The sequence below is a fragment of the Bombina bombina genome, chromosome 9, assembly GCF_027579735.1.
Source record: "Bombina bombina isolate aBomBom1 chromosome 9, aBomBom1.pri, whole genome shotgun sequence".
Classification (NCBI taxonomy): domain Eukaryota; kingdom Metazoa; phylum Chordata; class Amphibia; order Anura; family Bombinatoridae; genus Bombina; species Bombina bombina.
Genome location: NC_069507.1, coordinates 190,757,018 through 190,784,895, shown reverse-complemented (window position 1 = coordinate 190,784,895; position 27,878 = coordinate 190,757,018). Strand labels below are relative to the sequence as shown.

At 38.3% G+C, this 27,878-nt stretch overlaps 1 protein-coding gene across 1 annotated transcript; it reads right to left on the bottom strand.

The window, feature by feature from the left end:
- Positions 1 to 214: 214 nt before the first annotated feature.
- On the bottom strand, positions 215 to 27,250 carry GOT1 (glutamic-oxaloacetic transaminase 1). The gene is made up of 9 exons (XM_053692542.1): positions 27,052 to 27,250; positions 23,861 to 24,042; positions 21,879 to 22,002; positions 14,157 to 14,269; positions 13,813 to 13,917; positions 12,073 to 12,223; positions 11,772 to 11,937; positions 3,190 to 3,332; positions 215 to 1,001 (listed from the first exon to the last, which is right to left on the bottom strand). The coding sequence occupies exons 1-9, from the start codon at positions 27,167 to 27,169 to the stop codon at positions 862 to 864; spliced, it is 1,242 nt and encodes a 413-aa protein (XP_053548517.1). The 5' UTR covers positions 27,170 to 27,250; the 3' UTR covers positions 215 to 861.
- Between the last annotated feature and the right edge of the window lie 628 nt (positions 27,251 to 27,878).

Here is a 27,878-nt window from a genome sequence, read left to right as displayed (position 1 = left end):
CTTGCTAATATGAAAGAAATGAATTTATCAGGTAAGTTCTTACATAAATTATGTTATTTTGAGAAACACAATTTATTTTCCTAAAGTATTTACAAAGGGCAAGCTCCACTCTTGTAGTTGTAAAAAACACAAACTCTTGTACAACCAGTGGTTTTACCAATAAATCTGTTGAGAAAATTCCCACGTTGACAAAAACAGACACTACAACATGGGATGCACTTAAAAGTCCTGTTTAATGCATACATTGATTAGGTTACAACAAATCACAAAAGCAAGTTTAAGACAACAAGATTTGGCTTTATAGTGTCCCATAGGTTTGTGATTTAAAGTCAAGGAGCCAATTTTGGCACCCCTGTATTGCACTGTCAGATTGCTATACATCATATTAAAGGCAAAATTAGAATTTTGCATACAGTATAAGAACACTGTCAAGATACTTTGTACAGTGTTAAAATAAATAAATCCATGAAAAATAACTTTCACTTTGGTGACATTTGAAATTTCATAAACCTTTACTGGAATCAGGAGAGGAAGGAGTTAGTTTCAAATAGAATTAACATCAATGTTAACTATTTCCTATTATTTGATCGTAAATCTAATACATTAAAATTCCTGGTTTTAAATGAAAGAAAATTAAGTGCAAAATACCAATAAAGCTTTAATCGTGACAAAGTTTTTCTTCCACACAGGTTAAAGTTCCTATGTAACAAGTCTCCCTGCAGCTTATTTTATTCCTTATTGTTTGTTTTAAAAGCCATAAAAAAAAAAATATATATATATGAGATCGACAATTCTTATGACACCGACTACAACACACAAATGAAGCGCTATTTCAACTACAATAAGTTTTTTTTTTTTTTTTTAATGTATCTTTGTGGCTGCTTCATAAATTGACTGAGCTACGTAGTCAAGATTCTTAGTAGTGATCCCACACATATTTATGCGTCCGCTGGCCATCAAGTAGATATGCTTCTCTTTAATAAGGTACTCAACTTGTTTGGCTGAAAAAGAAATTACAAAAACGTGATTAAAATGTTCAAAAGATATCTTATTAAAACATTTAATTAATTTAGGTGAAAAGTTGTTAGTGTTAAAAGGAACATGGAAGTCAAAATAAACCCCTTGTATGCAGTAATAGCAAGGTACATACCTTTGTAGTGTACTCACTTAAACAAAGAACATCCACTGGGTACTATGTGAAACAATACAGGAATCCAAGAGGAGATAGACACAGCACTCACTGGTTTTACAGTATAAAACTTCACTTTTAATCTGACTTATCCTCTTGGATATTATTACTGCAAAAAGGAATGGGATAGCGATATTCCTTTTTTTATTTATTTTTTTAACACAGGAACAGCTAGTTAAATGTCCATACAAATGTGGTACCCCAAAGGAAACTCCCAGGGAGGAAGGGGGTTAATGTTAGCTCAAATGAGCGAGTAAAAGTGCTCAAAAATCACTACTTGTATCTCCAATATCATAAGGTCTGAATAAGAGTAAGTACTAAATCTCAACAAGCCCAAATTGAAATGGATTAAAATTTAAAAATCAGATCTAAGCATGAAATATAAATATATGGAACAAATCCAGCTCAAAAATGGTAAAACCTAAAACATAAAATGCAAAGCTAAAAGCTTAGATATGAATAAAGGAGCTTTGAGAACAAAATGTCCATTAATAGTAGTAATTCACATGGAGTGTTAGACCATTGGTGCTCCGGGAGAAGTGTCAAGATGAGTCACAAGACATGTGACCAGAAACACCAACCAGATTCTCTTTAGCTTGGAGGTGGAGCCTCACCATCCATTTTTAAACGGCAAACTTTCAGTGACTTCTTAAACCTCTGATGAAGGAGATCATATAGTTTTTATTCCTTCGAAACGCATAAGGTAATACGGCACCTGTCACAGTGACATTTTTATATGTTTAATTTTATTTGAATCTTAGTTTGTGGGAAACTTATAAACCCTATCTGGATGTGAAAGCAGTTTGTTCATCTGCTGTACACAGAGGGACAGATTGTTAATCAGCACATGGATTGAGTCTAAGGCTTGTAAATACCTCATCTTTGAGGTTAATTAATGTGAGCAGAATATCATCAAGGCTTTATACATGCGGTTTGTTTTTCCGATTAAACCACAGTATTGCACCATTATTTTGTGTTTTGTTTCTTCTTATGTTACTTTCACTGGAGGATCCCTGATCGCTTCTACCACACTGCAACTGAAGGCACCATATAAAGACACAGACCTTGCGGCGGGTTACATGTAGTGCCGGATCAGAGCTCTCCTGTCACGCTATCGACTTACCTCATATTGCTTGAGGTTGGAGCCTGTAAGAATTTATACTATAAATTTGTTCTCATCGCTCCTTCATTCATATCTAAGCTTTTAGATTTGCATTTTATGTTGTGGTTTAAGGTTTTACCATTGTTAAACTGGATTTGTTCTACATATTTATATTTCATGCTTAGATCTGATTTTTAATTCATTTTAATTTGGGCTTGTTGAGATTTAGTACTTACTCTTATTTAGACTGTATGATATTGGCGATACTTAGTAATAATTTTTGAGCACTTTTACTCGCTTATATGAGCTAATATTACACCCTTCCTCCCTGGGAGTTTCCCTTGGGGTACCACATATGTATAGGCATTTAACTAGCTGTTCCTCTGTTAAAAAAAAATAAAAAGGAGGAAGGGTATTCAGATAGCGCCATCCCATTCTTTGCTCTTATGTAATTTTCTGTATTCAAGAAGAGTGGGAAACTTGCTGTATCCTGTTCAGGGATTTGGCCGCTGCAGAATTATTTTAATTTTTCTACTCTTTAGAATATATAATTGATCCCACTTGTAAACTGTCAAGGCGTGCTAGCGCACAATAAAGCGAAAACAGACAGCACATACTCATAATTTACCCATTTACTTTTATTAGCAAATGTTCCTCTCTGTATCCTTTGTTGAAGCTAAGCACCATTCCATGAAAGCATACTTAAAAGGCCATAATAGTAATAGTCTAATAATATACAGTTAAATATTAAAAAAGGTAGAGAATATTTAGATAGGATTTTCTAATAAAGTTGGCTTTTTGTATTTATTTGGGGGGGGGGGGAAGAGAAAGAAAGTTTCAGTTTTCTCTGATCATATGTTTCACACTGTAATCACCAATATATGCAGACTTTACTTACGGTTAAGACCAGTGTAGCTAAACATTCCAATTTGCTCAACTATGTGGTTCCAAGTTCCAGGTATTTTAAGGGCCTCCAATCGAGCTTTAAGTTCAGCTCTCATCAACAGGACTCTTTCTGCCATTGTCTTTACATTATCCCTCCTTATAAAGAAAGATCATTTGATAAACAAATAAAGACAACTGGTTTAACTTTCGTCCCTAAAAAGGATATCAAAATCTCAACAACAACAAAAATAAAAAAATTTTTTTTTTACAATTTACATTTTTAAAAAAAGGGATCATAAGAGATAGTCACAACCATAACACGTATGTAACAGTAATATGACTCCTAAGAGTTTGTGCCGTTACCCATGCGTTTATGTGAAACAGAGGAAAAGCTAAAGGGATGTTTTACTCCATTTCTTTTGTTCGGTCATAAAAAGGGATATGAAACCCAAAACTTTTCTTTTGTGATTCAGACAGAGCATACAAATTTTAAATTAAAGTTTCCATTTTACTTCTATTATCAAATAGGTTTAGCTCCCATGATACTCTGTGTTTGATACCTAGGTAGGCATCTGGAGCACTACATGAAATAGTGCTGCCATATAGTGCTGGCTCCTGAGAATACGTTGCTGCTTTTGAACAAAAGATATCAAGAGAACAAAGAAAAAAAAAACGTAAGCTGTTTAAAATCACATGCTCTATCTGAATCATGAAAGAAAAAAAAAAAAATGGGTTTCATATCCCTTTAAAGACAAAAATGTAAAACATTTTTTTGATTAAAAAAAAAAAAAATTTAACAATCTCACTAAATCTTTTGTGACCTGTGAAGATCACAGTAGTTCTTATCAATCAGTATGGAATGGATATCTAGGAAAGTACATACATCACTTTTTATAAAGTTTCAAAATAGAAATAAATAAACCCTTTTAACAAAATATTTTTCAATGTCAACTGTTAATTAAAAAAACAGAATTTATGCTTACCTGATAAATTACTTTCTCCAACGGTGTGTCCGGTCCACGGCGTCATCCTTACTTGTGGGATATTCTCTTCCCCAACAGGAAATGGCAAAGAGTCCCAGCAAAGCTGGTCACATGATCCCTCCTAGGCTCCGCCCACCCCAGTCATTCGACCGACGGACAGGAGGAAATATATATATAGGAGAAACCATATGATACCGTGGTGACTGTAGTTAGAGAAAATAATTCATCAGACCTGATTAAAAAAACCAGGGCGGGCCGTGGACCGGACACACCGTTGGAGAAAGTAATTTATCAGGTAAGCATAAATTCTGTTTTCTCCAACATTGGTGTGTCCGGTCCACGGCGTCATCCTTACTTGTGGGAACCAATACCAAAGCTTTAGGACACGGATGAAGGGAGGGAGCAAATCAGGTCACCTAAATGGAAGGCACCACGGCTTGCAAAACCTTTCTCCCAAAAATAGCCTCCGAAGAAGCAAAAGTATCAAATTTGTAAAATTTGGCAAAAGTGTGCAGTGAAGACCAAGTCGCTGCCTTACATATCTGGTCAACAGAAGCCTCGTTCTTGAAGGCCCATGTGGAAGCCACAGCCCTAGTGGAGTGAGCTGTGATTCTTTCAGGAGGCTGCCGTCCGGCAGTCTCATAAGCCAATCGGATAATGCTTTTAAGCCAAAAGGAAAGAGAGGTAGAAGTCGCTTTTTGACCTCTCCTTTTACCAGAATAAACAACAAACAAGGAAGATGTTTGTCTGAAATCTTTAGTAGCCTCTAAATAGAATTTTAGAGCACGGACTACGTCCAAATTGTGCAACAAACGTTCCTTCTTTGAAACTGGATTCGGACACAAAGAAGGTACAACTATCTCCTGGTTAAAATTTTTGTTGGAAACAACTTTCGGAAGAAAACCAGGCTTAGTACGCAAAACCACCTTATCTGCATGGAACACCAGATAGGGCGGAGAACACTGCAGAGCAGATAACTCTGAAACTCTTCTAGCAGAAGAAATTGCAACCAAAAACAAAACTTTCCAAGATAATAACTTAATATCTACGGAATGTAAGGGTTCAAACGGAACCCCTTGAAGAACTGAAAGAACTAGATTTAGACTCCAGGGAGGAGTCAAAGGTCTGTAAACAGGCTTGATTCTAACCAGAGCCTGAACAAATGCTTGAACATCTGGCACAGCTGCCAGTCTTTTGTGAAGTAAAACAGATAAAGCAGAGATCTGTCCCTTCAGAGAACTTGCAGATAATCCTTTCTCCAAACCTTCTTGTAGAAAGGATAGAATCTTATGAATTTTTATCTTGTTCCATTGGAATCCTTTAGATTCACACCAACAGATATATTTTTTCCATATTTTATGGTAAATTTTTCTAGTTACAGGCTTTCTAGCCTGAATCAGAGTATCTATTACAGAATCTGAAAACCCACGCTTTGATAAAATCAAGCGTTCAATCTCCAAGCCGTCAGTTGGAGGGAAACCAGATTTGGATGTTCGAATGGACCCTGAACAAGAAGGTCCTGTCTCAAAGGTAGCTTCCATGGTGGAGCCGATGACATATTCACCAGGTCTGCATACCAAGTCCTGCGTGGCCACGCAGGAGCTATCAAGATCACCGAGGCCCTCTCTTGATTGATCCTGGCTACCAGCCTGGGAATGAGAGGAAATGGTGGGAATACATAAGCTAGGTTGAAGGTCCAAGGTGCTACTAGTGCATCTACTAGAGTCGCCCTTGGATCCCTGGATCTGGACCCGTAGCAAGGAACCTTGAAGTTCTGACGGGACGCCATCAGATCCATGTCTGGAATGCCCCATAATTGAATTATTTGGGCAAAGATTTCCGGATGGAGTTCCCACTCCCCCGGATGGAATGTCTGACTCCTCAGAAAATCCGCTTCCCAATTTTCCACTCCTGGGATGTGGATTGCAGACAAGTGGCAGGAGTGATCCTCCGCCCATTGGATTATTTTGGTCACTTCTTCCATCGCTAGGGAACTCCTTGTTCCCCCCTGATGATTGATATATGCAACAGTCGTCATGTTGTCTGATTGAAACCTTATGAATTTGGCCTTTGCTAGTTGAGGCCAAGCTTTGAGAGCATTGAATATCGCTCTCAGTTCCAGAATGTTTATCGGGAGAAGAGATTCTTCCCGAGACCATAGACCCTGAGCTTTCAGGGGTTCCCAGACCGCGCCCCAGCCCACCAGGCTGGCGTCGGTCGTGACAATGACCCACTCTGGTCTGCGGAAGCTCATTCCCTGTGACAGATTGTCCAGGATCAGCCACCAACGGAGTGAATCTCTGGTCTTTTGATCTACTTGAATCGTCGGAGACAAGTCTGTATAATCCCCATTCCACTGTCTGAGCATGCACAGTTGTAATCGTCTTAGATGAATTCGTGCAAAAGGAACTATGTCCATTGCTGCAACCATCAATCCTATTACTTCCATGCACTGCGCTATGGAAGGACGAAGAACAGAATGAAGTACTTGACAAGAGCTTAGAATTTTTGATTTTCTGACCTCTGTCAGAAAAATCCTCATTTCTAAGGAATCTATAATCGTTCCCAAGAAGGGAACTCTTGTTGACGGGGACAGAGAACTTTTTTCTTTGTTCACCTTCCATCCGTGAGATCTGAGAAAGGCTAGGACGATGTCCGTATGAGCCTTTGCTTTTGACAGAGACAACGCTTGAATCAGGATGTCGTCCAAGTAAGGTACTACTGCAATGCCCCTTGGTCTTAGAACCGCTAGAAGGGACCCTAGTACCTTTGTGAAAATCCTTGGAGCAGCGGCTAATCCGAATGGAAGTGCCACAAACTGGTAATGCTTGTCCAGAAAAGCGAACCTTAGGAACTGATGATGTTCCTTGTGGATAGGAATATGTAGGTACGCATCCTTTAAATCCACGGTAGTCATAAATTGATTTTCCTGGATAGTAGGTAGGATCGTTCGAATAGTTTCCATTTTGAACGATGGAACCTTGAGATCCAAAATTGGTCTGAATGTTCCCTCTTTTTTGGGAACTATGAACAGGTTGGAATAAAAACCCATCCCTTGTTCTCTTATTGGAACTGGATGAATCACTCCCATTTTTAACAGGTCTTCTACACAATGTAAGAATGCCTGTCTTTTTATTTGGTTTGAAGATAATTGAGACCTGTGGAACCTTCGCCTTGGGGGTAGTTCCTTGAATTCCAGGAGATAACCTTGAGAAACTATTTCTAGCGCCCAAGGATCCTGAACATCTCTTGCCCAAGCCTGAGCAAAGAGAGAAAGTCTGCCCCCCACCAGATCCGGTCCCGGATGGGGGGCCATCCCTTCATGCTGTTTTGGTAGCAGTGGTAGGCTTCTTGGCCTGCTTACCCTTGTTCCAGCCTTGCAATGGTCTCCAGGCTGGTTTGGGTTGTGAAGTATTACCCTCTTGCTTAGAGGATGTAGAATTAGAGGCTGGTCCGTTTCTGCGAAAGGGACGAAAATTAGGCCTATTTTTAGCCTTAAAAGACCTATCCTGTGGGAGGGCGTGGCCCTTTCCCCCAGTGATGTCTGAAATAATCTCTTTCAAATCAGGTCCAAATAATGTTTTACCCTTGAAAGGGATGTTAAGCAATTTTGTCTTGGAAGACACATCCGCTGACCAAGACTTTAGCCAAAGCGCTCTGCGCGCCACGATAGCAAACCCTGAATTTTTCGCCGCTAATCTAGCTAATTGCAAAGCGGCATCTAAAATAAAAGAGTTAGCCAATTTAAGTGCTTGAACTCTGTCCATAACCTCCTCATACGAAGATTCTTTATTGAGCGACTTTTCTAGTTCCTCGAACCAGAAACACGCTGCCGTAGTGACAGGAACAATGCATGAAATTGGTTGTAGAAGGTAACCCTGCTGAACAAAAATCTTTTTAAGCAAACCTTCTAATTTTTTATCCATAGGATCTTTGAAAGCACAACTATCTTCGATAGGAATAGTAGTGCGTTTATTTAGAGTAGAAACCGCCCCCTCGACCTTGGGGACTGTCTGCCATAAGTCCTTTCTGGGGTCGACTATAGGAAATAATTTCTTAAATATAGGGGGGGGAACAAAAGGTATGCCGGGCCTTTCCCACTCCTTATTTACTATGTCCGCCACCTGCTTGGGTATAGGAAAAGCGTCGGGGGGCACCGGAACCTCTAGGAACTTGTCCATCTTACATAATTTCTCTGGAATGACCAAATTGTCACAATCATCCAGAGTAGATAATACCTCCTTAAGCAGTGCGCGGAGATGTTCTAATTTAAATTTAAATGTCACAACATCAGGTTCAGCTTGTTGAGAAATTTTTCCTGAATCTGAAATTTCTCCCTCAGACAAAACCTCCCTCATGGCCCCTTCAGATTGGTGTGAGGGTATGTCAGAACAGTTATCATCAGCGTCCTCTTGCTCTTCAGTGTTTAAAACAGAGCAATCGCGCTTTCTCTGATAAGTAGGCATTTTGGATAAAATGTTTGCTATAGAGTTATCCATTACAGCCGTTAATTGTTGCATGGTAATAAGAATTGGCGCACTAGATGTACTAGGGGCCTCTTGTGTGGGCAAAACTGGTGTAGACACAGAAGGGGATGATGTAGTATCATGTTTACTCCCCTCATTTGAGGAATCATCTTGGGCAATATCATTATCTGTGGCATTGCTGTCCCTACTTTGTTTGGACACTATGGCACAATTATCACATAAATTTAAATGGGGAGACACCTTGGCTTTCATACATATAGAACATAGCTTATCTGATGGTACAGACATGTTAAACAGGCTTAAACTTGTCAACAAAGCACAAAAAACGTTTTAAAATAAAACCGTTACTGTCACTTTAAATTTCAAACTGAAAACACTTTATTACTGAATATGTGAAAAAGTATGAAGGAATTGTTCAAAATTCACCAAAATTTCACCACAGTGTCTTAAAGCATTAAAAGTATTGCACACCAAATTTCAGAGCTTTAACCCTTAAATTAACGGAACCGGAGCCGTTTTTACATTTAACCCCTATACAGTCCCAGCTATATGCTTTGCTGAGACCCAACCAAGCCCAGAATGATGCCTTCTATAAGCTTTTTCAGTGATTCTTAGCTCTTCACACATGCATCTGCATGCCTTGCTCTCCAAAAACAACTGCGCATTAGTGGCGCGAAAATGAGGCTCTGTCTATAACTAGAAAAGGCCCCCATCTGAAAAAGGTGTCCAACACAGTGCCTGCCGTTTTTCTAAACAATCCCCAAGATTATAATAACCATTAATAGTTAGAATCTGCAAAATATGCCTAGCAAAGCAATCGTTTTAGCCCAGAAAAATGTCTACCAGTTTTTTAAGCCCTTATGAAGCCCTTTATTCTTTTATTTAACTAAGAAAATGGCTTACCGGTCCCCATAAGGGGAAATGACAGCCTTCCAGCATTACATAGTCTTGTTAGAAATATGGCCAGTCATACCTTAAGCAGAAAAGTCTGCCAACTGTTTCCCCCAACTGAAGTTACTTCATCTCAACAGTCCTGTGTGGAAACAGCAATCGATTTTAGTAACTTCTGCTAAAATCATCTTCCTCTTACAAACAGAAATCTTCATCTTTTTTCTGTTTCAGAGTAAATAGTACATACCAGCACTATTTTAAAATAACAAACACTTGATAGAAGAATAAAACTACATTTAAACACCAAAAAACTCTTAACCATCTCCGTGGAGATGTTGCCTGTGCAACGGCAAAGAGAATGACTGGGGTGGGCGGAGCCTAGGAGGGATCATGTGACCAGCTTTGCTGGGACTCTTTGCCATTTCCTGTTGGGGAAGAGAATATCCCACAAGTAAGGATGACGCCGTGGACCGGACACACCTATGTTGGAGAAAAGGGCTTTAGGACCTCCTGCTGGGCGGCCATAACAGAGTCCGCTGCCACAAACATTTTTAGGAAAACATATATTGTCCATTGTTTACTATATGTGCACAAACTACATGGCAAATACAGCTACTTGTATGCAAGCTATTTAAATATGCATATACTTCCCTTTCAGCTTTAGTGCTTATGGAAAATAGACCACACACACACACACCACTCCCAATGCTACCGATAGACTAAGACGTTTATTAATGTCCTATACACTTTACCCCGTTTTTCAAAATCAACAATTCCTATAGAATTCAGCAGTCCTCCCTTAACGGGACATGAAACACTAAATACATTTCATGCACCTCTAACCATGGTTGCTGCTATTTTGGACCCTAGCTTATTACACTGCGGGTATCTGAAGGAGAGTTACTGCACATGTGCAAACACATCAGCACTGGGATGTAGTGAAAGCTAGATTTCAAAATGGCGGCACCCATGACTAGAGGGAGGTGGGGAATAAACAAAATACTATGCTTATTAAAATGTATTTAGAGTTTAATACCCCTTTAAAACTAAAATCAGTTCAAATCTACTGATAATTGAACAGGCTATAAACAAAATACTTTATGTATAGCTTAGACGAGAGAAGAAGTGATACGATTGAAATGCTGTACTTTTTAAAAAGGTTTCTAAAGTTTCTCACAAGAGTAACTTTACAGGAGTAATTTATATATAGGGTGATTGATTCATGGAACAGACTAAATAATTATAATAAAGAGAAATACAGTAAGGAATATTAATATGTGAGATGCATAAGGCTTTAGGAGAATTAAGAGATATAAGGTAATCGTGTGTAGCACAGGGTACCTATATTGGACCCACAAAAAAAAAAAAAAAAAAAAATAGGATTGCGGAGGGTGCTAAGTGCTGTACAATAATATTATATCATAGAAAGAAAAACGAAACACCAATCAAAGCACTCACTTGAAAAACAGTATAAATGTAAGGATAGGAAAAGACAGAGACCTTAAAATGTAACTTTTATTTGGTATATAAATTCTGTGAATAACGGAAATATGGACACACCAAACAACATACACACAATAAATAAAAAAAAAGTCACACATCAGACCTGTGTGAGACTGCAAGACATAAACAATCACAATAATGATATCAAAGTATAGGTGCCTAGTTATACAGAAGGACCCTCTATACAGTAGTTAAAGTACTTAGCCCAATATAAGGCAAAGACACAGTCCCAAATATAGCATATGCAAAAAGTACAACTACGGTGGAGTCCTCTGTTAGCACTCCTATAGCTAGGTAAGACCAAATGAGGAACACATTTCACATATAAAGAGGACTCCCTGGTAAAAGTACCATATCAAATAGGGACATAGTCCCAGCTAATTTATATCACAGTAATTGAATATACTTAGAAAACGAGCCCAGTTGAACACAAAACTAGCTATATAGCGTATGTAGAACAAATTTCACACATAATTAGCAGCTCACAACAGGTAGCGGTCGCCTTATGCGCATTTCGCCGTAGCTTTATCAAAGGCAAACACGATTCAAGTCAGTCCTACCTTTATAAAGTGTATAATGACCAATTTGTGTAAGGTTTGTGAAGCACACCCTCATTTCAACCTGGGAGAATTAAGCCTACACTTCATATATAAAATTAGGCTTACTCTACGGGCTTTGGTCTTTGGTTCTGATCAACATCATATATGCGTCTATAGAAAACTAAATCTTACCATTCATCAAACAGCTCAGGTGTGTTGAGAGTTGTGGCAACAATACGCGCTCCTTGTGATGGAGGATTTGACCAGGTAGTTCGCACAATCTTCTCCATTTGTGAAAGGACACGTGCAACGTTCTCATTGTCTTTCCCAACAACGGTCAAGTTTCCCACTCTTTCGTCTACACAAAAAAATAATTGTAGGCAAAGAGTGAAAAGACAGAGGCAATAGGAAATGCAAACTTTTAATTAAAAAAAAAAAAAAAATAATATTATTATAATAATTCAATATCAATTTGTTGTTAAAAGATACTCACTGTACAAGCCAAAGTTCTTTGAAAATGATTGAGCACAAAACAGCTCAAAGCCCTGAGAAACAAAAAATCTAACAGCCCAGGCATCTTTATCTAGACTTCCTGAAGCAAAGCCCTGGTAGGCTGAGTCAAAGAATGTGAAAAGATGCCGTCTCTAGAAAGGAGGAGTGAAAAGAGAAAGAAAATTGTATTCACTACATTTTTATTTTAAGCAAACGCTCCCTTTTAATTCAAAATTACAGAAAATGTTGCACACACACACACACACGACCAACTTTTACAACAAGCTTTAAAAGTTTTTTTTTTTTTTTTTATAAAAATTGTGACAACTTTGAAACACAACAAGTGGTGTGTATTTCCTATGTTTAGAAGTCTAAGATGCGCTCATACAGGTTTTTTTTCATATAGTTTTTATCTATTTTTGATAATGGTTTTACTTATCACACAAGCATAACTAGATTATACATAAAGCACATTTGAAACAAACTTCCTACTAATGAGGTGCAACAAAATAAGTTCTTCATACCCCAACTAAAATGCGTAATCACGGCACAAATGCACATTTTCAAGGAAAATAAGCTCTGAATAATGACTGATAAAAACCAAAGATGATTTATCTAAACTAACAGAGTTCATGTTAGTAGCATATTTCTCTCGTATGGCAATTTTCATTTACACCTAAACCAACGATTGCTACCTTTTGGTTCTAAGGGTGTAACAGGAGAGATTGTGAAACTGTTATTCTTAAAAATAGTTGTGGATGAAGAACCACCTACTATAGAAATGTGGGTACAAAGAGTATCTGAACTAATCCATCTTGAAGAACTGTATTATTTAAAAACGGACAGAATGGAGGTGTACTCCGAAATCTTATCATTATGGGAAACATATCTCAAAGATAGCTAGACGGGTCCTATATTTACTTTCAGTCCTGTGAAGAACCGGACTTACCTGGGGGTGGAATTTCCCTTTAGTCAAACAGTAATATAAATAAATGAAAGGAATGAACTCTTGCGCATAACCTCCTTTATAAGTCTTGTTGAGAATCAAATTATAAGGTTAAGTGTGCGTTGTCCCAGTCCAGTTCAATGTTAAGTTAATTAAAACTGAAATAGCTTCATATCTAACATATTACGCTTTACTTTATATGTATCAACATGGAGCTGCGTCTCCACACCCTGTAACTCTACCTTTATTATCTTTTCAATAAAGCTGATTCAAAAAAAAAATAAAATAAATAAAAAAAAATAGTTGTGGATGGAAATCCATGAATAATAGAGAGGTAGTCATTAAAAGGATTCAGAACCCAAACTTTTTCTTTCGTAACTCAGAACATGCAATTTTAAGCAATTTTCTAATTGACTCCTATTATCAATTTTTCTTCGTTCTCTTGCTATCTTTATTTGAAAAAGAAGGCATCTAAGCTTTTTTTTGGTTCAGACTCTGGACAACACGTTTTTATTGGTGGATGAATTTATCCACCAATTAGCAAGAACAACCCAGGTTGTTCACCAAAAATGGGCCGGCATCTAAACGTTCATTCTTGCATTTTAAATAAGGATACAAAGAAAATTTGATAATTAGGAGTAAATTAGAAAGTTGCTTACAATATCATGTTCTATCTGAATCACGAAAGACATTTTTTGGGTTCAGTGTCCCTTTAAGAGGGGGTCCTCAGTTGGAAGCTGTGGTTTGGCAACTGTATCAAGGGATGATCATCCTCGCCTGACCTCCCTTACATACCTTCATGACTTCCGCAATTTGTTTCCATTCATCAGGAGTGGGGTCTGTTCCAGTAGGGTTGTGTGCACATGCATGAAGGACAAAGATTGAGTGCTCTGGAGCATTCTGTATGGAAAACACAAAGACTTAAATAATTAACAGATAAATAAGTGTATTCTTGTCAAAAGCAAAATCATTGCATTCACATAAGGATTCAGCTACTCCTACATCTTGCCTCATGACACATTAGCCAAGACCAGTGCAAAAGGTTACAAAAAAATTGTCAGTGTTCTCCAGTTGTGTATCAAGGAGCCCCAGAAATTGTAATTTAATAAAATAAATGATGCAGAAGAAATCTAGCTCACCTCCAAATCCTCCAAAAATCCTTTAAGGTCAAGCCCTCGTTTCACAGCATCCCAATAGCGATAGCTTCGGATATCCTTAAATCCAGCGTCCATAAACACAGCATTATGGTTTTCTTTAGATGGAAAAAAGACAATTAGAATCAACTTGTGCCATCCATACAGGTTATTAGTAGATACTTAAGTGGTCATAAAGAAGTATATTATGAGATATATATTTCTTTCATGTAATTAACAAGAGTCCATGAGCTAGTGACGTATGGGATATACATTCCTACCAGGAGGGGCAAAGTTTCCCAAACCTTAAAATGCCTATAAATACACCCCTCACCACACCCACAAATCAGTTTTTACAAACTTTGCCTCCAAGGGAGGTGGTGAAGTAAGTTTGTGCTAGATTCTACGTTGATATGCGCTCCGCAGCAAGTTGGAGCCCGGTTTTCCTCTCAGCGTGCAGTGAATGTCAGAGGGATGTGAAGAGAGTATTGCCTATTGAATGCAGTGATCTCCTTCTACGGGGTCTATTTCATAAGGTTCTCTGTTATCGGTCGTAGAGATTCATCTCTTACCTCCCTTTTCAGATCGACGATATACTCTTATATTTACCATTACCTCTACTGATTCTCGTTTCGGTACTGGTTTGGCTTTCTACAAACATGTAGATGAGTGTCCTGGGGTAAGTAAGTCTTATTTTCTGTGACACTCTAAGCTATGGTTGGGCACTTTATTTATAAAGTTCTAAATATATGTATTCAAACATTTATTTGCCTTGACTCAGAATGTTCAACTTTCCTTATTTTCAGACAGTCAGTTTCATATTTGGGATTATGCATTGAATTATCATATTTTTCTTACCTCAAAAATTTGACTTTTTCCCTGTGGGCTGTTAGGCTCGCGGGGGCTGAAAATGCTTCATTTTATTGCGTCATTCTTGGCGCGGACTTTTTTGGCGCAAAAATTCTTTTCCGTTTCCGGCGTCATACGTGTCGCCGGAAGTTGCGTCATTTTTTCAAAAATGTTGGCGTTCCGGATGTGGCGTCATTTTTGGCGCCAAAAGCATTTAGGCGCCAAATAATGTGGGCGTCTTATTTGGCGCTAAAAAATATGGGCGTCGCTTTTGTCTCCACATTATTTCAGTCTCATTTTTCATTTGCTTCTGGTTGCTAGAAGCTTGATATTTGGCATTTTTTCCCATTCCTGAAACTGTCTTATAAGGAATTTGATCTATTTTGCTTTATATGTTGTTTTTTCTCTTACATATTGCAAGATGTCTCACGTTGCATCTGAGCCAGAAGATACTACAGGAAAACCACTGCCTGCTGGATCTACCAAAGCTAAGTGTATCTGCTGTAAACTTTTGGTAGCTATTCCTCCAGCTGTTGTTTGTAATAATTGTCATGACAAACTTGTTAAAGCAGATAATATTTCCTTTAGTGATGTACCATTGCCTGTTGCAGTTCCCTCAACATCTAAGGTGCAGAATGTTCCTGATAACATAAGAGATTTTGTTTCTGAATCCATAAAGAAGGCTTTGTCTGTTATTTCTCCTTCTAGTAAACGTAAAAAGTCTTTTAAATCTTCTCTCTCTACAGATGAATTTTTAAATGAACACCATCATTCTGATTCTTTGGACTCTTCTGGTTCAGAGGATTCTATTTCAGAGATTGATGCTGATAAATCTTCATATTTATTTAAGATGGAATTTATTCGCTCTTTACTTAAAGAAGTACTAATTGCTTTAGAAATAGAGGATTCTAGTCCTCTTGATACTAATTCTATACGTTTGGATAAGGTTTTTAAAGCTCCTGCGGTTATTCCAGAAGTCTTTCCTGTTCCTAATGCTATTTCTGCAGTAATTTCCAAGGAATGGGATAAATTGGGTAATTCATTTACTCCTTCTAAACGTTTTAAGCAATTATATCCTGTTCCGCCTGACAGGTTAGAATTTTGGGACAAAATCCCTAAAGTTGATGGGGCTATTTCTACCCTTGCTAAACGTACTACCATTCCTACGTCAGATGGTACCTCGTTTAAGGATCCTTTAGATAGAAAAATTGAATCTTTTCTAAGAAAAGCTTATCTATGTTCAGGTAATCTTCTTAGACCTGCTATATCATTGGCTGATGTTGCTGCAGCTTCAACTTTTTGGTTGGAAACTCTAGCGCAACAAGTAAATCGTGATTCTCATGATATTATTATTCTTCTCCAGCATGCTAATAATTTTATCTGTGATGCCATTTTTGATATTATTAGAGTTGATGTTAGGTTTATGTCTCTGGCTATCTTAGCCAGAAGAGCTTTATGGCTTAAGACCTGGAATGCTGATATGGCTTCTAAATCAACTCTACTTTCCATTTCTTTCCAGGGAAACAAATTATTTGGTTCTCAGTTGGATTCTATTATTTCAACTGTTACTGGTGGGAAAGGAACTTTTTTACCACAGGATTAAAAATCTAAAGGTAAAAACAGGGCTAACAATCGTTTTCGTTCCTTTCGTTTCAACAAAGAACAAAAGCCTGATCCTTCGTCCTCAGGAGCAGTTTCAGTTTGGAAACCATCTCCAGTCTGGAATAAATCCAAGCCTGCTAGAAAGGCAAAGCCTGCTTCTAAGTTCACATGAAGGTACGGCCCTCATTCCAGTTCAGCTGGTAGGGGGCAGGTTACGTTTTTTCAAAGAAATTTGGATCAATTCTGTTCACAATCTTTGGATTCAGAACATTGTTTCAGAAGGGTACAGAATTGGTTTCAAGATGAGACCTCCTGCAAAGAGATTTTTTCTTTCCCGTGTCCCAGTAAATCCAGTGAAAGCTCAAGCATTTCTGAATTGTGTTTCAGATCTAGAGTTGGCTGGAGTAATTATGCCAGTTCCAGTTCTGGAACAGGGGATGGGGTTTTATTCAAATCTCTTCATTGTACCAAAGAAGGAGAATTCCTTCAGACCAGTTCTGGATCTAAAATTATTGAATCGTTATGTAAGGATACCAACGTTCAAGATGGTAACTGTAAGGACTATATTGCCTTTTGTTCAGCAAGGGAATTATATGTCCACAATAGATTTACAGGATGCATATCTGCATATTCCGATTCATCCAGATCATTATCAGTTCCTGAGATTCTCTTTTCTAGACAAGCATTACCAATTTGTGGCTCTACCGTTTGGCCTTGCTACAGCTCCAAGAATTTTCACAAAGATTCTCGGTGCCCTTCTGTCTGTAATCAGAGAACAGGGTATTGTGGTATTTCCTTATTTGGACGATATCTTGGTACTTGCTCAGTCTTTACATTTAGCAGAGTCTCATACGAATCGACTTGTGTTGTTTCTTCAAGATCATGGTTGGAGGATCAATTTACCAAAAAGTTCTTTGATTCCTCAAACAAGGGTAACCTTTCTGGGTTTCCAGATAGATTCAGTGTCCATGACTCTGTCTTTAACAGACAAGAGACGTCTAAAATTGATTACAGCTTGTCGAAACCTTCAGTCTCAATCATTCCCTTCGGTAGCCTTATGCATGGAAATTCTAGGTCTTATGACTGCTGCATCGGACGCGATCCCCTTTGCTCGTTTTCACATGCGACCTCTTCAGCTCTGTATGCTGAACCAATGGTGCAGGGATTACACGAAGATATATCAATTAATATCTTTAAAACCGATTGTTCGACACTCTCTAACGTGGTGGACAGATCACCTTCGTTTAATTCAGGGGGCTTCTTTTGTTCTTCCGACCTGGACTGTAATTTCAACAGATGCAAGTCTCACAGGTTGGGGAGCTGTGTGGGGATCTCTGACGGCACAAGGAGTTTGGGAATCTCAGGAGGTGAGATTACCGATCAATATCTTGGAACTCCGTGCAATTTTCAGAGCTCTTCAGTTTTGGCCTCTTCTGAAGAGAGAATCGTTCATTTGTTTTCAGACAGACAATGTCACAACTGTGGCATACATCAATCATCAAGGAGGGACTCACAGTCCTCTGGCTATGAAAGAAGTATCTCGAATTTTGGTTTGGGCGGAATCCAGCTCCTGTCTAATCTCTGCGGTTCATATCCCAGGTGTAGACAATTGGGAAGCGGATTATCTCAGTCGCCAAACGTTGCATCCGGGCGAATGGTCTCTTCACCCAGAGGTATTTCTTCAGATTGTTCAAATGTGGGGGCTCCCAGAGATAGATCTGATGGCCTCTCATCTAAACAAGAAACTTCCCAGGTATCTGTCCAGATCCCGGGATCCTCAGGCGGAGGCAGTGGATGCATTATCACTTCCTTGGAAGTATCATCCTGCCTATATCTTTCCGCCTCTAGTTCTTCTTCCAAGAGTAATCTCCAAGATTCTGAGGGAATGCTCGTTTGTTCTGCTAATAGCTCCGGCATGGCCTCACAGGTTTTGGTATGCGGATCTTGTCCGGATGGCATCTTGCCAACCATGGACTCTTCCGTTAAGACCAGACCTTCTGTCGCAAGGTCCTTTTTTCCATCCGGATCTGAAATCCTTAAATTTAAAGGTATGGAGATTGAACGCTTGATTCTTGGTCAAAGAGGTTTCTCTGACTCCGTGATTAATACTATGTTACAGGCTCGTAATTCTGTATCTCGAGAGATATATTATAGAGTCTGGAAGACTTATATTTCTTGGTGTCTCTCATAATTTTTCTTGGCATTCTTTTAGAATACCGAGAATTTTACAGTTTCTTCAGGATGGTTTAGATAAGGGTTTGTCCGCAAGTTCTTTGAAAGGACAAATCTCCGCTCTTTCTGTTCTTTTTCACAGAAAGCTTGCTATTCTTCCTGATATTCATTGTTTTGTACAAGCTTTGGTTCGTATAAAACCTGTCATTAAGTCAATTTCTCCTCCTTGGAGTTTGAATTTGGTTCTGGGAGCTCTTCAAGCTCCTCCGTTTGAACCTATGCATTCATTGGACATTAAATTACTTTCTTGGAAAGTTTTGTTCCTTTTGGCCATCTCTTCTGCTAGAAGAGTTTCTGAATTATCTGCTCTTTCTTGTGAGTCTCCTTTTCTGATTTTTCATCAGGATAAGGCGGTGTTGCGAACTTCTTTTGAATTTTTACCTAAAGTTGTGAATTCCAACAACATTAGTAGAGAAATTGTGGTTCCTTCATTATGTCCTAATCCTAAGAATTCTAAGGAGAAATCGTTGCATTCTTTGGATGTTGTTAGAGCTTTGAAATATTATGTTGAAGCTACGAAATCTTTCCGTAAGACTTCTAGTCTATTTGTTATCTTTTCCGGTTCTAGGAAAGGCCAGAAAGCTTCTGCCATTTCTTTGGCATCTTGGTTGAAATCTTTAATTCATCTTGCCTATGTTGAGTCGGGTAAAATTCCGCCTCAGAGAATTACAGCTCATTCTACTAGGTCAGTATCTACTTCCTGGGCGTTTAGGAATGAAGCTTCAGTTGACCAGATCTGCAAAGCAGCAACTTGGTCCTCTTTGCATACTTTTACTAAATTCTACCATTTTGATGTATTTTCTTCTTCTGAAGCAGTTTTTGGTAGAAAAGTTCTTCAGGCAGCGGTTTCAGTTTGAATCTTCTGCTTATGTTTTTTGTTAAACTTTATTTTGGGTGTGGATTATTTTCAGCAGGAATTGGCTGTCTTTATTTTATCCCTCCCTCTCTAGTGACTCTTGTGTGGAAAGATCCACATCTTGGGTAGTCATTATCCCATACGTCACTAGCTCATGGACTCTTGTTAATTACATGAAAGAAAACATAATTTATGTAAGAACTTACCTGATAAATTCATTTCTTTCATATTAACAAGAGTCCATGAGGCCCACCCTTTTTTGTGGTGGTTATGATTTTTTTGTATAAAGCACAATTATTCCAATTCCTTATTTTATATGCTTCGCACTTTTTTTCTTATCACCCCACTTCTTGGCTATTCGTTAAACTGATTTGTGGGTGTGGTGAGGGGTGTATTTATAGGCATTTTAAGGTTTGGGAAACTTTGCCCCTCCTGGTAGGAATGTATATCCCATACGTCACTAGCTCATGGACTCTTGTTAATATGAAAGAAATGAATTTATCAGGTAAGTTCTTACATAAATTATGTTCTACTAGTACACTTTGTGCTTTATGTTTAATTGAAAGGGCAAGAGTAAAGATACCTTACCATTAAAATATTTATTTTGCATTTTTTTTACTGAATAAAGTATAAAGATTAAAGAAAAATGTTAGGGATTAAAAATGTTAAAAAATGATTTGGAAAAGTAATGTCAGAATGAGACCTTGGGAAAAAAAAAAAAAAAATTGTGATATTCTGTTTCCAAAATAAAAACATAGGTAGCACACAGACAGATGACCACAAGATACAAGAACAAACTATATGGCCAAAAGTATTTTGACACCTTTACTAATGATTGAGTTCAGGTATCGCAGCCATACCCACTGCTAACAGGTGCATAAAATCCAGCACATAGCCATGAAATTACCATAGACAAAACACTGGCCACCATAAAATGGGTCGTGCTAAAGAGTTTAGGGTCTTTAAATGTGGCACTGTCACAGGATGTCACAAGTCAGGGTGTGACATTGTTGTCCTACTAGACCTGCCCTGGTAAAGTGCTATTATAGTGATGTGGAAACGTCTAGGAGCAACAACAGCCCAGCCATTAAGTTGTACACCATACAGACAAAGTGGAGCTGCCAAGTGCTGAAGTGCATAGATCGTAAATTTGCCTATCAGCTGTTGCATCACTCACTACAGATTTCAAACTGCCTCTGGAAACAAAATCAGCACAAGAACTGTGCTTAGGAAGCTTCATGACTGAGCAGCTGAACACCAGCATCACATCTACATGCGCAATGCTACGCTTTAGCAAGAGTGGTGTAGAGCTGTCACTGGACTCTCGAGGAGAAGAAATGTTCTCTGCAGTGATGAATCACGCTTCATTATCTGGCAGACTGATGGTAGAATCTAGGTAAACATGGTAACATATTGCTACAGTTCTTATTCATTGAAGAAATTACTATTTTGCATCAGAACAATAAATAAACGCGAGTTCCTATATGCAAACAGTATTTTCAACCCAGCGCAGCCTGTTGGAAAGCCATAAGAAGTGCACTATATTTGCAGAACAAAACGTTTTCCTAGAAAAATCTGACATGTACAGAAAATGTTGACTTCTTTTTTGTTTTTTTATCGTGTAAAATGTGAGAGCCCATAGATATTCATTTTCAGAACGTTTTTGCATATGAATATCCATAGGGGTGGAAATATATCTCTCCAAAGATTGTCAGGGGAAAAAAAAAAAAAAAATATGTTACTACTCCATGTAAAGGGATTTTAAACAGTTAAAGCAAAGCAATGGGTAACATTTAAACTTAAGTTTCCTGCTGAGGACAATTAGGAACGGATAAAAACAAAACAATGTATTGCAGGGTTTTTTTTTTTTAGGGTTTTTTTTTTTCTTTAAAAAGGGACAGTCAATCCAAAACAACTTTTAAATCATACATAGAGTTTAAAACTATTATTATTTTTAAATGTAGCCCAATTTTCAACAATATTATTTTATACTACAATCTCATACTATTTAATATCACTTCAAAATGTAAAATATGGGATAAATCAAATTTCTTACTAGCTTGAGACTAATGGATTTTATTTCCAGCCCTGTTATACCAACAAAGAATGGTTCTAATAAAAATAAAATTACAAATACTCATGAAACTTACAGCAAAGCTTTTTTTTTTTTTTTTTATATAAGAACTTACCCCAAGAGGGGGCAGAAATATAGATAGGAGTTGCTGTATTGTTGTTGCCATTGTACCAGCGCCTCAGAAATTCCGCTCCAATGCGCAGTGCTCCTGTGCCACCCAAAGACTGGACACCACCTACCTTAAAAATGTAATGAGAAAGCGTTAGACAACCTAATAAAACAATGCAGTTTCCAATCACACAGATATAAATTAAGCTAAAGATATGATCCAATGTGTTAGTTACCTAATGGGTAATAAGTACTTGCAGCTTTAGAAAACTAAGCAGCACAAGAAGTGCTTCTGACAGTAGTGAGGAAACATGAAATCCAAATGTTTTCTGTCATGTTTCAGATACAGCGAAACACTTAGGGGCCAATTTATGAAGATGCAGGCGGGCATGATGCGCTATAGACATGGATAAATGCCAACAGTATATGCTGTCGGCATTTATCATTACACAAGCATTTCATGTGAAATGCCGTCCCCTGCAGATTTCACGGCCAATCGGCCGCTAGCAGGGGGTGTCAATCATCTTAAACGTATCTGACCGGGATGATTGCTGTCCGCAGCCTCAGAGGTGCGCTTCTTAACTTATGTTTCCTAGCAGCTGCATTCGCAGCTACATAAATCCCCCCCTTAGAATTAAGTTTACTTCCGATATCAAAATTGCTTCATTCCCTTTAAGGGGCGGAACTACCATTGGTGCAGCGGCACCAGGACCCAAGTGCTGGGGGAGCCATAGCAGCCAGTCTATATATATAGTATTGGGACATTGCTCAAATTATCTCCCACATGTGTAAACTCGTTTCACTGTATGCATTTCATCTAATATAATATCTAATATGACTCCCCTGGATGGAAAGCCGGATCAGTCATTGCTGACGTGTGTAGAGAGGAATCTGCTGCTTTCTAAACTTTGATGAATGAAAGAGCCCCTGTTTTTAATATTTTTTTAAAAAACGGGCTTTCATTCATCAAAGTTTACCTTCACTTTAATTCTTTCGTAAAGCGGAGTTTCTAGCCCTTGAGTCCCAGGCAGCAGTTCCACGGACACAAGCTGTTCCTATTGGCCCTATACACAGTGCTTACGCAGAGCAAAGTCAGAGTGGGAGGAGCTACTTTTGATAGAGTCTTGCTGGAGCCCGGGAGTGGAGACGCATAGTGTCGACAGGATGGGCAGAGTTACTGAACACATCTCTCGACAAGCGGGGTGAGTTGGCAAGGTCTAGAGCCCTGAAGCCTGGTAAGGACACAGCTTTTGCTCCATTTGCACTGCTACCTAGCATACCCACATCAGCACTCGTTGTGGCTGGTTAACAGTCGCAACGCACTGTGTACTATCGGACAGTAAGTCTATGCAAGAGTACAGAGAAAAATCCAATTATTCGAACATACAGCTAAGAAGATTTTGGAACAGCTAATTGTACTATTCATACACACCTGGGTACATATCCATTCACTTTCAGAGCACTGGGATATGAATGAGTTGTGACTTTTTGATTTTTACCTTTATGGGCTCAAAAAAATATTCTACACCAGGGTCGTAACTACTGTTCCCTTTGAATCCAATGTTGAAGGAGCACCAATGCACTACTGGGAGCTAGCTGAACACATTGGGTGAGCCAATGACAAGAGGTATATATGTGTAGCCGCCAAACAGCAGCTAGCTCTCAAAAATGCATTGCAGCAAGAGAACAAAGCAAATTAGATACAGGCATACGAGAGAGAAAAAAAAAAAAAAAAAAGAGAGAGAAAGAGACCTATTTGCAAAAAATAAATAAATTAAAATGTGTTTATATTGCAGGCTCTCTCTCAATCATGAAAGTTTATCTGAGACTGATATCTTTCAGTGTGTTCAATATGTAGACAGAAATCTTATACTCCCTTTGATATACACAACACACATTATGATGTATATGCGCATACTTTTTAGATACATTACTGCAAGTGTGCATCTCTATTACATACATCACATAAAAAAAATTAAAATGATTTACCCGATCTTCCTTGATAGCTGGGCTATCATCACCAAGAGCTATTCTGGAAGCACTAGAACGAAATTCGGGCAGTCCCAGAATTGGAAGATATTCATGATTTAAAGAGTGGTCTGCTGCAATCTTCTGCTCCACCTTCTTAACTACTGGCAGAACCCATGGTTCAGAGTCATCTGTGCGATAAGCTGCAGAACAAGATGCGACAAAATAAATCGTTACCCTATAGATCATAAACGCCACATTTACCTTTAGCTACCAAGAATTAAACTCGGAGGAACTGATTCAGAAGTTGTAAGGCATAAGCATGATATGTTGAGATGTCACATGTGTTTATAGAGCTAATTTTTACAGATAAACGGTTGAAAATGAATGTATAAAGTACAGTGGACTCACTCTGGCAAATCTGTACTGGAGATAAATACAAAAATTATAATCAATGTCAGCCTCAAATGTATTCACAATTTCTCTCTCCCATAACAGGAGCCGATAGACTAAGGACTTTATTATGTTCTTTTGAGTATGATAAACACACATCGCTCTTCAACCATGTAATGATCAAAGATCAGGAAGATTTAGTGATTGCCATTCAAAGTACATATAAACAAGGTATTTATATCAGAACTCCAACCTTGAATATGATTGTGCAACTCCGTATGCGGTTTGAAACTAGAACATTACATCTGGCTCGTATCTATTTTTTCCTTTCAGATTGTTATATATGCCCATATATCAATTGTCCGCCTGGCTTTGCATGCTCTAAATAATTGCATCTGCACCACTACTTTTAAAGGGACATTAAAGGGACAGTCTAGTCCAAAATAAACTTTCATGATTCAGCTAGAGAATGTCATTTTAAACAAATTTTCAATATACTTTTATCACCAATTTTGCTTTGTTCTCTTGGTATTCTAAATTGAAAGCTAAACCTAGGAGGTGCATATGCTAATTTGTAAGCCCTTGAAGGCCTCCTATTCTCTCAGGGCATTTTGACAGTTTTCCACCACTAGAGGGCATTAGTTCATGTGTGTCATATAGATAACACTGTGCTCACGCACAAGGATTTCAAGTGAGCCAGCTCTGATTGACTAAAATGTATGTCTGTCAAAAGAACTGAAATAAGGGGGCAGTTTGCAGAGGTTTAGATACAAGGTAATCACAGAGGTAAAAAGTGTATTTATATAACTGTTGGTTATGCAAAACTAGAGAATGGGATTATCTAATAAAGGGATTATCTATCTTTTAAACAATAAAAACTCTGGTGTAGACTGTCCCTTTAAAGTATTCTTTTTCCTTTATATGCCACAGAAACTTAACCCCTACAGTGCAAAAGCTTTACATTGCATTGATTAAAGGGACACAAAAACCATGGTTTTTTTTTCCCTTTCATGATTCAGATAGAGCACACAATGTTATACAACTTTCCAATTTACTTCTATTATCAAATGTGCTTCATTCTCTCGGCATCATTTGTTGAAGGAGTAGCAATGCGCTACTAGGAACTAGATGAACACATTTGAGCCAATGACAAGAGGCATATGCGCATCCACCAATCAGCAGCTCCCAACAGTGCATTGCTGCTCCTGAGCCTACCTATGTATGATTTTTCAACAAAGGATACCAAAAGAGCAAAGCAAATAAGATAATATAAGTAAATTGGTTTAAAAAAAAAAAATGCATGCGCTATCTGAATCCTGGAAGAAACATTTTTAGTTTTATGTCGTATGTCCACTACTGCGGATGAATATAAATGAGCTCCTCGCTGATCAAGCAATCACTGTGCATGTAGGAGGGTTAGGGTTCTGAATTCCACAGAATGAACTGAAGTCTCTTATGAGGTGGAAAAACTAAAACGTGTAGATTTCAGCTACATGAAAAGCTGGCAAACTATAATAAAAATACTGCAGGGTTGTTTCATTGTGTGTAATACAACATTTTATAGGTTTTAATTTAAATGTCTCTTTAAAAACTCATCACATTTAAGCCTTGAGAAGTTTGGAGGAAGATTATACAGACAGACAGACAGACAATCTAATTAGAAAACCATCTTTAGACTACAGCTAATCCCTATTAGATGATCATCCATCGTAAAGAAATTTACAGTTTATTCAATTTACTAGTAGGCTTCTTAGAGTCTCTATACATTTCATTCCAAGGCTTTGAAGAAGGTTAAAGGGATATGAAACCCAGAAATCTTTCTTTCCAATTTACTTCTATTAAAATTTGTTTTGTTCTCATGATATTCTGTGTTGAAAAGATACCTAGGTGGGCATCTGGAGCCCATTATGGCAGGAAATGGTGCTACCATCTAGTGCTCTTTTAAATGGATAATATTCTTGCAAAGCTGCTGCCGTATGGTGCGCCAGAAATGGGCCGGCTCCAAAGCATACATCCCTGCTTTTTAACAAAAGATACCAAAAAATAAATAAATACAAATTAATATAAGTAAAATAGAATTGCATGTTCTATCTGAAAAAAAATCTGGGCTTCATATCCCTTTAAATTCTGAACTCTATAACCCTGCCAAGTACGCCCACTGTTCAGCGCTTGCTGATTGGTGGCTACATATAGCCACCACTCAGCAAGTGCTACCCAGCTGCTGAACTGAAAATGGGCTGGCTCCTAAGCTTACATTCCGGCTTTTTCAAATAAAGATACCAAGAGAACAAAGAAAAAATTGATAATAGGAGTATATTAGAATGTTGCATGCGCTATCTGAATCATGAACTAAATAATTTGGCACTTCGCTCTATCACAGCAGTTCTTGGAACTGTTATTTCTACCACATGTATATATTCTGGTTTTAATAACCTTATAACTACAGGAAGCGGCTGATGCTCAGTAAGATGAAAGCTTCATGCAGAAATCATTATGTTGGCTGCAGGATTGTGTGTACTTCAGCACTTTTAAGGAAGGTCACGCGTTCTTCCTGTCACAGAAATCGTCCTCTCAGATCATCATTTTAGCTGAATCATTGTACAGTCAAATCTGATCAATACCCGGTTAGGTACCCACATTATAACCCTAAGCATTTGGTAAGTTCCTGAAACCGATTACAGTAATATAATGTTACAGTTACTGTCCCTATAACTTAGTGTCTGCACTGTCCATCACCCTGCCCCATGCTACGATGGCAGCTGCCCCCTCTTTATAAATATAGCTGCCCCATTGAATGTACGGGTAGGCCTCGGTCTCACCTCCTACGCCAAGGTTGACTTTCCTGGAATCTTTATCAGCACGAAAGTCTGCAGTAAGTTTGAAGACGGCAACAGGCGGGGCCTGAGGAACAGATGAAAAGATGGAGGAAGCTGCCATTGCTGTCAGTGAGACCGGTGTCACCCAGTAGAATGTGTGAATGGGGGGAATGTTCACCTTCACCTTCAGCAGCTTTACAAGGGGTGGGAGAAACCTCAGCCAATCACGTATCTAGCAACAGACGACACCTACAAATCCCCTTAAGCGAGTCAGTCTATTGGACGAATAGAAAAAGAAGGCGCAGCTTCTAGCAATGAGTCCGTATTAGACGTCTAATGTGAGTGAGTCTATTGGACAAAAATAAAAAGAAGGCGTGGCTTCCAGCAATGAGACCGTATTAAACGTACAATGTAGTTTTATAGGAGACGCGATTGGTTGCATTTTAGTGCCTAAAAGAAAAAGCCAAACGTTCAGGTTGCCTAGCAACTAAGAAACATGTCCGCTGCCTGTTTCATGTGCTCTCTATGTGATGCTTTGCATAAATAAAGCAAGTTTTTTACAGCCTTCTCTTTTTCGCTGCCTCTGTGGGCTGGGTGCGTTTGTTTCTGGACAACTAAGAAAACATCCTGACAAATTGTAGTTGCCTTGACAAAGCGAAGCTGACATCACACAGCTTTATTAATATTATTCACATAACAACTTTTTTTTAATTTCTATTTGTCCATCTACATATGGAATCATTTTTCTATAAGACTATTAACCAATAATGCAGCCCTTTCTGAGCCAAAGCATTTGACACTTGTTCCTAAAATGAGCGCCACGTCTAAAC

Excerpts from the sequence above, each read along its gene's own strand:
- GOT1 (XM_053692542.1), bottom strand. The coding sequence starts at position 27,169 with ATGGCAGCTTCCTCCATCTTTTCATCTGTTCCTCAGGCCCCGCCTGTT. Across the intron at positions 14,270-21,878 it reads TATTTCTGCCCCCTCTTGGG|AAAACCATAATGCTGTGTTT; the intron begins GTAAGTTCTTAT and ends TTCCATCTAAAG. Across the intron at positions 13,918-14,156 it reads GATTTTTGGAGGATTTGGAG|AATGCTCCAGAGCACTCAAT; the intron begins GTGAGCTAGATT and ends TTTTCCATACAG.